This window comes from Mustela nivalis (genome assembly GCF_964662115.1).
Source record: "Mustela nivalis genome assembly, chromosome: 5".
Classification (NCBI taxonomy): Eukaryota; Metazoa; Chordata; class Mammalia; order Carnivora; family Mustelidae; genus Mustela; species Mustela nivalis.
Window position 1 is genome coordinate 2,695,730 of NC_139024.1, and position 12,727 is coordinate 2,708,456.

At 46.5% G+C, this 12,727-nt stretch overlaps 1 protein-coding gene across 4 annotated transcripts in view; it reads left to right on the plus strand.

The window, feature by feature from the left end:
* The window catches only part of MPC1 (mitochondrial pyruvate carrier 1), a gene marked incomplete at its 3' end in the record, with an annotated part of 17,714 nt that continues 4,987 nt past the window's right edge, over positions 1-12,727 (plus strand). Inside the window, exon 1 of one of the 4 annotated variants that reach the window (XM_082730524.1) lies at positions 1-182. Coding sequence is in view for 1 of the 4 variants with exons in the window: in XM_082730525.1 (XP_082586651.1) it covers positions 559-629 (71 nt within the window). Of the gene's footprint in view, positions 183-471; positions 630-11,161; positions 11,186-12,727 lie in introns of those variants that run through there. The other 3 variants (XM_082730522.1, XM_082730525.1, XM_082730523.1) reach the window with 3 other exon arrangements.

A 12,727-nucleotide genomic window follows, 5' to 3' on the forward strand; every position in this document is an offset into this window, starting at 1 on the left:
CGATCTCCGCCCCCGTCGGCGGCGCCCACCGCGCCGGCCCCCGCGCCCCCACCAGAGGCAGCTCCCGGGACCCGACCGTCCCGCACCGGCCTGCGAAGAGCCGAACCACCGAAGCCTCCCGCCTTCCCGCCCCGAGGCGACGCCGCCGCGCGTCCCCACCCCTGCGCTCCCGGCGCGCCAAGGTGCCCTTGCGAGGACGCGGCCCCACACGCGGGGACCGCCGCAGGAGGCGGCCCGTCGCGGGGGCACCGTCTCGGCGGCACCGCGGCTGCCCCGCCAGAAGCGACCGCCGACCAATCCCCCGCCGCCTCCGGCCATTTTACGGCATCAGGCCCCGCCCCCGAGCCGCGGAGGGGCGGTGAGACGGTGTGCGGCGCAAGCCAGCCAATCCGCGCCGCCGCCTCCCGCCCTGCGTCCTCCCATAGGCCGAGAGCCGGGCGGCGCGGCGCGGCCGTAAGGCGGAGCCGGCTGTCGTGAGGCGGGCCGGCGAGCGGGTGCGGCGTCCGCGCTGTCCGCTGGGCCGGGTGTCACTGGGCTCCGAGGAGCGCGGGCGCGGCCATGGCGGGCGCGCTGGTGCGGAAGGCGGCGGACTATGTCCGGAGCAAGGATTTCCGGGACTACCTCATGAGGTGACGAGCCCCCCGGGCCGGAGCCCGGCACCAGCGAGGGCTCCCGGAGGTCGGGTCCGCGCCGCCCGGGACGCGGAGTCACAAGGGCGCGGCGGGCGGGCGGTGGGGCGGGGGTCGGCCGTGGCCGGGCGGGGACGGGGGGCCGCCGGGCTGTGGGAGGACCCTCGCCCCCGGCGCGGCTTCCTGGCGGGAAGTCGCCAAGTCCCCGGCGGCGGGCCGGGCTCGGGGCACCGGTCCCGCGGCTGCGCGCCGAGGTGTGCGGTGGCGGTGCGGGGACGCGGGGCTGGCGGGCGCCGGTGGGGGGCGCTGCGGAGCGCGGGGGCTGCGGGGGAGCGTGGGGGCTGCGGGGGCTGCGGGGGCTGCGGGGCTGCTGCGGAGCGCGGGGCTGCGGGGGCTGCGGGGCTGCTGCGGAGCGCGGGGCTGCGTCCCGGCCGCCCTCCGGTTTTCTGGGTTTCGGGACCCGTGTGAGCCGAGGGGCGTCAGGCGGCGCCGGTGTGCATCGGCTGTTCTGCCGACCGAGCCGCAGTGTCCCCGAGGCCGCGCTCGCTCTCGCTGGACTTCTGTCCGGTCGGAGTGTCAGGGCACTGGCGGGTGGGAGGCCCGAGGACACTTGGTTGGATTCCACCCGACCCTTGGGGCGCCGGCGGTTACTGCCGAACGCTCGCTGTGACCTTGAAGCAGTTCTGAGTAGCTTCTCTTGGGGGCATGGTTTCTGGTTTTCCTGGGTCGTGGTTTAAAACCTGGTGAGGGGTGGGGCCCTGTTTCGTCCGTCTGTCCGTCCGTCTGTCCGTGTTTTCAGTAGCGAATGGTGTGTCGGGAGGCGAGCCCTGCCGCCCGGGGAGACAGACGTCTGGGAACCGTGCGGAGCTGCGGTGTGAGGGCAGCCGGATTTTTGCCCGTGTAAAAAGGATTGATTGAAAGGCCTGGGCTTTGGGCAGATCCTGTTTACGCTGACCTCTCGGCGCGGCTGAGACAGGTGATGCCTGAGACAGGTGATGCCTGAGACAGGTGATGCCGGCTCACGTGGTGGGTGGAGTGCGTTTGGAAACAAGCTTCACTCCTGACTTTCCAGACGGGAAGCTTTTGTACTTGAATGGGACTGTGCTTAGTGAACCCGTGTTTAGTGCTGTGCAGTGGAGCTATTGGTCAGATAACTGATAAATTAGTTTCCTATCAGTGTTGGGGAAATCTGAGCACGGAGTAGTGCGAGGATCTGTGCTTCGTCCCTGCGGCGAGCTTCCCCTGCCTTGTGGGCACTGCCTCTGCTTCGCATGCTTTCTGCTTTGGAGTCTTCCTAGTCTTTAGGTGCAGCTAAGGACAAAATTGTATAGAATAATTAAGAGTCAACCAGTTACTCTTACTCGTATTTAAAAAAATACGGATGGTTACCTAACATTTGTAGCAGTGTTATGTAATGTAATAATAGGAATTACGTAATAATAGGAATAGTTTAAGTGTATTTTCCAGGAAGAGAGCTTGGTTTCCTATTTTTTATTTCTATTACTATTTTTACTATTATTTTCTATTTCTTTTTCTTTTTTCTTCTAGTGGATTTGTTTCTGAGAGGCAGGCTTTTCCGTGAAATACTTTGACTTTGACATACAGCCTAACCTCTTTTCCTAAGACGAACATCATGTGGCTTAGTATGTACATACTTTTTCCAGTGTTACTTTGAGTTAGGCTCTGAGTAATGAGGAAAAGCAGAGAATTGCAGTGTCCAGGAAGAGAGCTGCCTGCTAGGGCCCCAGACAGAAGAACTGCTCCTCACCAGTGGATCACAAGCAAGTCCAATCCCAGTGGACCTGTTACTATGACATGGGTTTAATGATGATCCCTTATCTGGTTGGGTTCTTAAGAACATTAAACGGCATGAGGGATGTGAAGATATTTGGAAACTCCAAATCACTGTTCAGTTTACACTCTGCTATTTTCTGTGTGAGAGCAGAAACATTGTATACTTTTAATGGATAAAGTTAAAAATCTTAAGTGTGAGGCCTAAAACTTGGTGATTTTTTACCTGGAATCACTTTTGTGAACTGGGTATGTGGGGTGAGATCCAGGCTTGAGTTCGATACCATTCTTGGAACAGTGGGATTTCTTGCCAGCACTGCCAGTGTTGGAGGGTGGTTTGAGGGCTTGTATCCAAACCTCACCCCAGCATCTTTCTTTATTTAAGCTTTTTCTCCTGGAAAGAGAAACTCTTTCTCCTAGAGCTTACCAGAGGAAAGTTTTCCCTCTGTGTTCTTCCAAGCTTCTGGCTCACAGCCCTGCTGTGCTTTTGTGAAGCAGAATGAAGCATAAAGAAGAAAACTTACTTGTGTCCCTCTTCCGGATCAGACATGATTCTTCTCACCTCGGTAACTTGTTCTGTCGACTTTGCACTCCCTACCAGCTGAAGATCCGGATTTACTTACAGCCTACTGAAGGGATCTAGAGCTACTTCTAAACTAAAGCTGTTCTAGAATTTTGTTTTTTATTTAATTTTTTTAAAGATTTTATTTATTTAACACAGAGAGGGCGGAAGAGGGAGAGAGAGAGAGAGCGCGCAAGCGCACAAGAGAGGGAACACAAGCAGGGGTAGTGGGAGAAGGAGAAGCAGGCTTCCTGCTGAGCAGAGAGCCTGATGTGGGGCTCGATCCCGGGGCTGTGGGATAATGACCTGGGCCAAAGGCAGATGCATAACGACGGAGTCACCCAGGCACCCTGTTCTAGAATTTTAAAAACTATTTTAATAACATAGTTGAATGTTTTAGCAAAAATTTAAAGTCATCTTATAGAGATATTTTAAACTTGAGTCAGTCACATTTTATGAGTAAGGTTGAAATATCTTTCTTACTAAAGTGGATTTTCGAGTGTATTTTTTTCTTTTTAAGAATTTATTTTTAAGTGGGGCGCCTGGGTGGCTCAGTGGGTTAAGCGTCAGCCTCCGGCTCAGTTCATGATCTCAGGGTCCTGGGATCGAGCCCCGCATCGGGCTCTCTGCTAAGTGGGGAACCTGCTTCCCCCTCTCTCTCTGCCTACCTCTCTGCCTACTTGTGATCTCTCTCTCTGTCAAATAAATACACAAAATCTTAAAAAAAAAATTATTTTTAAGAGTGTTCTACACCTGACATGAGGCTTTAGCTCATAACCCTGAGAAGCAGAGCTTGTGCTCTACCTGCTCAAATGCCAGGCATCCCTCGGGGTGTATTTTGAGATGTTGATTTTCTCCACAGAGAAACAGAAGGTAAGGACAGAAACAGGCTCTGACTGTACGTGGTGTGGACTTTGATTGGAGCCACACTTCCACACATGGAAGAAAACAGTTGTAAAAGGCATTACCAGGATAACCGGGCACAACTAAATAGGTGTTTTTTTTTTCTTTTAAAGATTTTTAATTTTATGACAGTGAGAGAGACAGCGAGAGAGGGAACACAAGCCTGGGAGAGGGAGAAGCAGACTTCTGCCGAGCAGACAGCCCGATGCAGGGCTCGATCCCAGGACCCTGGGGCCATGACCTGAGCTGAAGGCAGACACTTAACAACTGAGCCAGCCAGGGATCCCTTCAATAGGGTCTTAATATTAAATAATACCAAGTAATTACTGACAATTTTTACTAGAAGTGGTTTACGGTAGTGTTATGAAACCCGAATGATGAGTTAGAACACTAGCCCTGGTGATCTTTCACGGTGTCCTGGGCAGTTACTCACCTCTTGTGCTTTGGTGGCTGTTTGCCAACATGGCATAGTGCTTGACAGAAGTAATAATCCGTGCTTCGTTCCCTGGGTTCTGGTGCTCTTCCTGGTGCCTTCCATCTCCCTCTCACGATTTTTTTTTTTTTTAAGATTTTTATTTATTTATTTGACAGAGACAGACACAGAGAGGAGAGAACACAAGCAGGGGGAGTGGGAGAGGGAGAGAAGCAGGATCCCCACCAAGCAGGGGGCCTGATGCGGGGATCGATCCCTGGACCCTGGGATCGTGACTCAAGCCGAAGGCAGACACTTAACACCTAAGCCACCCAGGGCGCCCTTCCTCTCAGGATTTCTTACCTTAGTGAGGATCTTGAAATCAAGAACTTCCTGGATCTCTACGATTTTTTTTTTTTTTTTTTTAAGTAATCTCCACACCCAATGTGGGGCTCGAACTCATGACCCTGAGATCAAGAGTCGTGCGCTCGACTGACTGAGTCACAGGCACCCCCTATGTTTTGTGTGTGTGTGTGTGTGTGTGTGTGTGTGTGTGTGTGTGTGATTATTTCTCCATATGCCTTCTTAATGGAGTAAAAGAAGATAGCTCTTTCTGCTTTTGCTGCTCCTGTCATTCCTCGCTGTCCTGAGTTTGGGTCGGGAAGGACCAGTGCGATCGAAGGGTGCGTGTTGAGGCGGGACGAGTGCGTCCGTGGCGGGGCCCGCAGCGGTCTGCAGGCTCGCTCTGCGGACGGAGCCTCCCTGCGAGCGGGCGGATGCGTGCACGTATGTGTTCGGATGTGCACGTGTGGAGGGTGGTTTCTTAAGCAGAACCTAGATCATGGAGGATTTTACGTTCGTCAGTCTGTCAGCACACTTAGAAATCCAAAATTAATGGGGTGTTTGCCAGGGATAGTCTTTAGTTAATAAGGAATGCTGTTCTAATTTTAACTCCTTGTTTTCAGGAAAGCTTTAAGGATCTCTCCTTACTACCCAGGTGAGAAGTGGCCGTAGGACGACAGGGACCCCTTCCCGAGCGATAGAAGAGCGCCCCTGGGACAGACCTTAGGCGGCTGATAGGCCAGCCCTCGCTCGCCACACGAGGAAGTGATATCTAGTCCGAACTTGAGGCCTCTGGACACCAAGTTCACGGAGCCACAGCGGGGAAGTCGGGTTAGGGTTCAGAGGAGAATAGCAGTGCACAAGAGTGGTTTCAAAAAGAAGTAAGGTCGGGGCGCTCGGGTGACTCAGTCAGTGAAGCGTCCGACTGTTGACTTCAGCTCAGGTCCTGATCTCAGGGTCCTGGGACTGAGCCCTTTGTCGGGCTCTGTGCTCAACGCACAGTCCACTTGCCCCTCTCCCTCTGCTCCTGACCCCAACTCGTTCTCTCTCTCTCTCTCTCTCTCATTCAAATAAATAAATAAATAAATAACATCTTTTAAAAAAGAAGTAAGGTGAAAGGTGCTTTGTGCCTCTTCTCTCTGCCCCTCTGCTCCCGGTGCCCTGCTGCCGGCTTCCCTTCCCCGCCGTGTGACCTTTAGACACTCCATGCAGCACATGGAGTTGAAGCAGAACTGGCCATACGAGAGCCCTGCTGCCCGCACCGTCCAGTTCCCGGAGGTCGTTTCCGCCGTCCGGTTAGTAGACTGCGAGCCTGTCACTTGGATTCCCTTCGTACTATCTAAGCAAATGACCAGGGACAGGGACTAGCGGTGCTTTCAGAGATACCGAACAGTTACTGTCCGTAATTCTAGGAAAATGAGAAGCTCAGATTCGCAGTGTTCAGGAGATATTATGAAAATAAAAATGAGCTTAGAAGAAGTCTCGAACCCAACAGCCACTTCCAAATTAATGAGAAAAACAAGGAAAAGTTTTGGGAGTTTGGTTTTGTTTGGAACCGCACAGTGGCTGTCCATCACCTCCACCATCATCCTCTGCCAGGAAGGTTCGGTTTCCTCCTGAGAGTTAAGGGTGTAACTGAGCACGAGAACAAAGACCCTTATACTTTTTTTTTGTTTGTTTTAACCTTCATGTAAATAAAGGCAGCATACCAAATAGAAAATCAGGTTTTTTTTTTTTTAAGATTGATTGATTTGAGAGCACGCGTGCACACTGGTGCGGGGCCTGGGGGTGGGGGAAGAGGGACAGGGTCTCAGGCCGACTCTGCGCTGAGCAGAGAGCCCATCTCGAGGCTTCTCAGAACCCCGAGATGATGACCTGAGCCGAAATCAAGAGTGGGACATTCAACCGATTGAGCCACCCAGGGACCCCAAAACCAGGGATATTTCTTTATTACAGTTTTACATAACTCTCCCGAAACTGAAGTTTGTGTGTTGCTTAAAAATTTATCGTTCCTTGGAACAGATACTCATACACCTTTTCACTCGCGTGGCTCTGATAAAATGCAAAAATACGGATTTGGGATTTTCTGAGTTAGTAGTTGGTTCATGGTTTGCACAAGTGACATGGAATTAAGGAATGTTGAGTTGTGGAGTTTTGTATTTAGAGTGACTCTATCCTCTGAGTGTTTTACAGTCATTAAATCATGTTTTAAATCATCAACATTACATTCTTTTTGAATTTTTCTTCAACTTATTTAAATTCTAACAAAACAGCTCACCCGTTTCCTCCATCGCCCAGTCCCTGCCTCTGGTAACACCCGTCCGTTCTCAGTACCTACTGAGCGTGTGTTTCTGAAGATGACACATAGAAGAGATCACACAGTATTTGTCTTTTCCGACTGACTTCACGTAGCACAGTGCTCTTGTTGTCCTTCCTCATTGTTGCAAATGGTCCGATTCGTTCTTTACGGCTCAGTAATACTCTTGTATACACGTACTACAGCTTCTTTATCCATCCGTCGGGGCCAGTGAGATGGTTTTCCTATCTTGGCTGTTGTAAATAATGCCTCAGTGAACAGGGGGTGTATATATCTTTTCAAATTAGTGTCTTAGCTTTCTTCAAATACCCAGAAGGGGAATTTGGGGTCATACTGACTTACGGGTTAGGTTTTTGAGGGACTTCCGTACTGTGTCCCACAGTGGCCACACCAGTGACATTCCCACCAATAGTGCACACCAGTTGACATGCCCGTCTTTGCCAACACTTGTCGGGGGCAGCTACGTACATAATACGCAACATGGTGCCTGCGGCCAGGCAGGTCACCTGCGAACCACCTGAACGACGATCGGCTACGCCCAGAACAGGAAGCCCAGAACAGGAAGCCCGAGGACACTGCGTGCCTTTTATCATGCTAAGTGTTGGTCAGCTCCCTTTCCGGGGTACAGCCTGCTGATGGGAGGAGAGGGGGTATAAATAGGGTCAACATCCGGGTGAGGGAGAACGATAAAGATTCGCAGGCTTGTCACTCCGTGTCTCCGGCTCGTTCTTGCTGGCGAGAGCGACAAACACTTAACTTTTAACTTTTTTAAAAATTTTATTTATTTGACAGAGAGCGAGAGATCACAAGTAGGCAGAGGGGCAGGTGGCGGCGGGACGGCTGGGGGGAGGAAGCAGGCTCCCCTCTGAGCAGAAAGCCCGGCACTGGGGCTCCATCCCAGGACCCTGAGAGCATGACCTGAGCTGAAGGCAGAGGCTTAACCCACTGAGCCACCCAGGCGCCCCGAGCTATGTCCATTTTTATGCCAGTACTACAGTTTTAATTCTACATCTTTGTTATATAGATTGAAATCAGGAAGCCTGATGCCTCCAGCTTTGTTCTTTTTCAAAATTGCTTTGCCTGTTCAAGGTCTTTTATGATTCCATGCAAATTTTAGGATTGTTCTATTTCTGTGAAAAATGCCATTGGGATTTTGATAGCGGTTTCATTGACTCTGTTGCTGGGTAGTATGAATATTTTAACAATATTAGTTCTTCCATCCCTGAGCATGGAATGGCTTTGTGTTTCCTTGTGTCATCTTTAGTTTTTTTTTTTTTTTTTTTTTTTTTTTGGTTAATATCTTATAGTTTTCAACATACAGGTCTTTCACTTCCTTGATTAAATTTATTTCTAGGTATTTTATTTTTTTGATGCAATTATAAATGGATTATTTTCTCAATTTCTTTCTGATAGTTTATTATTGTAAAGAAACAACAGATTTCTGTATAGTGATTTATAATCTGTAATTTTACTAAATTTGTGTAGCATTTTTTGGTGGAGTCTCCGAGGCTCTACTTTATAACACATTAACCATAAATAGTAACAGTTTCCCCCCCAAGATCTTTTTTTTTTTTTTTTTTTTAAGATTTATTTACCCGAGAAGGAGCACAGGAGCAGGGTGAGGGGCAGAGGGGAGGGGAGGAGAACCTTAAGCAGAGTCCCTGCTGAGCGTGGAGCCCTTCTCCAGGTTCAGTTTCACGACCCTGAGATCATGACCTGAGGCAAAATCAAGAGGCACTTAAACAACTGAGGACCTAGTGCTCCTTAAAGATTTTATTTTTAAGTAATCTCCTACACCCAACATGGGGCTGGAACTCCCAAGGTCAAGATCAAACGTCATGTGCTCTACCCACTGAGCCCACCAGGGGCCCCACAAATAGTGATGGTTTTAGTTTCTTTCTAATTTCAGTGTCCTTTCTTTTTCTTCCCTAATTGCTCTGGCTGGGACATCCAGTACTATGTGGAATAAAAGTGGTGAGAGTAGACATCCTTGTTCCCAGCCTTAGAGGAATAGCTTTCAGCTTCTCACCGTTGAGTGTGGTGTGAGCTGTGTGCTTTTTTATGTGTCTTTATTATGTCCAGTTGCTGTTTTATCAGTGCAGTCTTTCTTTCTCCTTTATTGAGAGTTAGTATCATAAATGGGTATTCAGTTTTGTCAATTTTTCTTCCTTCATCTGTTGAGATGCTCATATTTTTTGTGGGCTTCATTTTGTTGATGTGGTGTAGTGTGGAATATAGCACACTGAGGCGTGGATGCCAAACCATCCTAGACGCCCGGGGATAAATCTCACTGATCAGAGTGGATGCTCCTTCTAATGTATTGTTGAGTTCGTTTGCTCGTATTTGAGGATTTTTGCATCTGTGTTCATCAGGGATATTGGCTTGTAATTTTCCTTTTTGTATGGCACCCTTGTTTCTCTTCGGTATCAGGGCGGTGCTGGCCTTGGAAAATGGTTTTCTAAGAGTTCTCCCCTCTTCTAGCTTCTGGAAGTGTTTGAAAGGGATTGGTATCGATTCTTCTTTGAATATTTGGTAGAGTTCACTCGGGAAGCTCTGTGGTCCTGACTTCTGTTTGTGGGGAGATTTTTGATCACTGATTTCAGCCCCTTCACTAGTAATCTGTTCAGATTTTCTGTTTTATCATGATTCAGTCTTGGTAGGTTCTGTGTTTCTAGGAATTCATCCATTTCTTCTGGGTTGTCTAGTTTGTTGGTGTACAATTACTCATAGTAGTCTCTTACAGTCCTTTGTATTGCCGTGGTATCACTTCTAGTATTTCTTTCATTTTGGTTTTATTGGAGTTCCCTCTTTTTTTCTTGATGTGTCTGGCTCTTTTTTGGTTCCAATTTCATTTATTTCTGCTCTAATCTTTGTTATTTTCTTCAAAATAACCCCAGTAACTTGGGGCTTCTTTTGTTCTTTTTATAGTTCCTCGAAGTATGTTAGGTTGTTTGAGACTTTTCTTGTTTCTGGAAGTAGGCTTTTACTGCTTTTAGCTTCTTTTGTAGAACTGCTTTTGCTGCAGCCCTTAAATTTTGGTATGATAAATTTCCATCTTTGATTGTCTCAAGACATTTTTTATTTCTTCTTTGACCTATCAGTTACTCAGTAGCATGTTTAATCTCCATATATTTATGAGTTTTCTAGCTTTCTTCATGTAATTAATTTCTAGTTTCATATCATGATGGTTGGAAAAGATGCTGGATTTCAATCTTAGATTTATTAAGACTTGTTTTGTGACCTAAAATATGATCTGTCTTGGAAAATGTTCATGTGCACTTAAGAAGAATATATATTTTGTTGCTTTTGGATGAAGTGTTCTTTATATGTATCTGTTACCTTCAGGTGGTCTAACTTGTCAGTGAAGGCCAATGTTCTGGTCAATTTTATCTGGATTTTTAAAAAATATTTTATTAATTTATTTGACTGAGAGAGAGATCACAAGTAGGCAGAGAGGCAGGCAGAGAACGAGGGGGAAGCAGGCTCCCTGCTGAGCAGAGAGCCCGATGCAGGGCTCGATCCCAGAACCCTGAGATCATGACCTGAGTGGAAAGCAGAGGCTTAACCTACTGAGCTACCCAGGTGCCCCTATCTGGATGATTTATCCATTGATATAAGCAAGGTATTTAAGTCCTCTGCTATTATTAAGTTGATGGCTGTGTCACCCTTTAGGCATGTGCGCATTAGCTTTACATATTTATATATTTAGATGCTCCTGTGTCCCAACTATTATGTCCCCTTGTTGGATTAACCCCTTTACCATTATGTAACACTCTTTTTTGTCTCTTATTACAGTCTTTGTTTTAAAGTCTATTTTTTCTGATATCAGTATAGATAACTCCATTCTTTTGGTTTCCATTTGTGTGGAAACTTTTTCTATCCTTTCATTTTAGTGTGTGTGTTCTTATATCAAAAGCATATTGTAGATAGCATATAGATGAATCTTTTTTTTTTTTTAACTGATTCAGCTATTCTTTTGATTGAAGAATTTGGTCTGTTTACATTTAAAGGAATCGGTGTTGGTATATGCTTCTTGCCATTTTGCTTATTTTCTGGATATTTTGTAGTTCTCTGCTACGCTGTTCTCTCACTGTCTTCCTTTGCTGTTTTAATTACCTTTCTTTATTTTTTTGTCATTTACTCCAGGTTTTTTCTCTGTGGTTACCATGAGGCTTATATATAACAACCTATATCTGTAACAGTCAGTTTTCAGTTGATAACAACTGTAAGTTTGATCTCATTCTAAAGCTCAGCACCCCTCCCCCTTAATTTATATTTTTGATATATTTTATGTCTTTTTATCTTGTTCCTTAACTAATTACTGTAATCATTGTTATTTTTGCTACTTTTGTCTTTTAACCTTCATACTAGCTTTATAAGTAGTTATTTGACTTACCTTTACTATATATTTATTTCTCCAGTGAGATTTATTCTTTTGTGTATGTTCTTATTACCAAATAACATGTTACTTATAAGGCTAATTTAATGGTAATGAACTTCTTTAGCTCTTGCTTGTCTGGAAAATTCTCTTGCCTTCTATTCTGAATGGTAACTTAGCTGGGTAGGATATTCTTGGTTGGAAGATAAGCTTTTTTTGTGTAAGCTTTTTTTGTTAAGCATTTTCATGCTGTAAAATAGGGTAGCATTTCAATTCAGAGTCCTGAATTGAAAACCAAATTATCTCCAAGTTGACATTTTAGATTTTTAAAACTACATCTTTTAAAGTATTTTCATGGCAGAAATGTGCCACTGGTAATTTATAGCTAATTAAATCTGGTTCTTTGTTCAGATCTTGAACAAAGATGCTTTAAGAATAGTGAGACTAGGAAAAAAAAAAATCTCTAGTCAAGGAATGGGCAGAAGACGTGAACAGACATTTGTCCAAAGAGGACATACAAATGGCCAACAGACACATGAAAAAATGCTCAACATCAGTCGGCATCAAGGAAATACAGATCAAAACCATGGTGAGATAACCACCTCACACCAGTCAAATGACTAAAATTAACAAGTTGTTTCCTGACGTGGTGATGTTGGTGAGGATGCAGAGAAAGGGGAACCCTCCTGCACTGTTGGTGGGAATGCAAGCTGGTGCAGCCACTCTGGAGAATAGTATGGAGGTTCCTCAAAAAGATAAAAACAGCTGCCCAATGACCCAATGCAAGCTGGTGCAGCCACTCTGGAGAATAGTATGGAGGTTCCTCAAAAAGTTAAAAACAGAGCTACTCAGTGACCCAGTAATTGCACTACTGGGTATTTATCCAAAGGATACAAACACAGTGATCTGAAGGGACACCTGCACCCCAATGTTTATAGCAGTGATGTCCACAAGAGCCCAGATGATGTCCATCGATAGATGAATAGATAAAGAAGATGAATGGTGCTGTGTATATATACACAATGGAATATTACTTAGCTATCAAGAAGAATGAAATCTCATCTTTTGGGATGACATGGATGGAACTAGAGTGTATTATGCTAAGCGAAATATAAGCCAGTCAGAGAAAGCAAAGACTATGATTTCACTCATGTGGACTTTAAGAAACAAAACATGAACATAGAAGAAGGGAAGGAAAAATAATGAAAGATGAAAATAGAGAAGGAGACAAACCATAAGAGACTCTTTATTATAGGGAACCAACTGAGGGTTACCACAGGGGAAGGGTTTGGGGGATGAGGTAACTGGGTGATGGGCATGAAGGAGGTTAAGTGATGTGATGAGCACAGGGTGCTTCATGCAACTGATAAATCACTAAATTTTACCTTTGAAA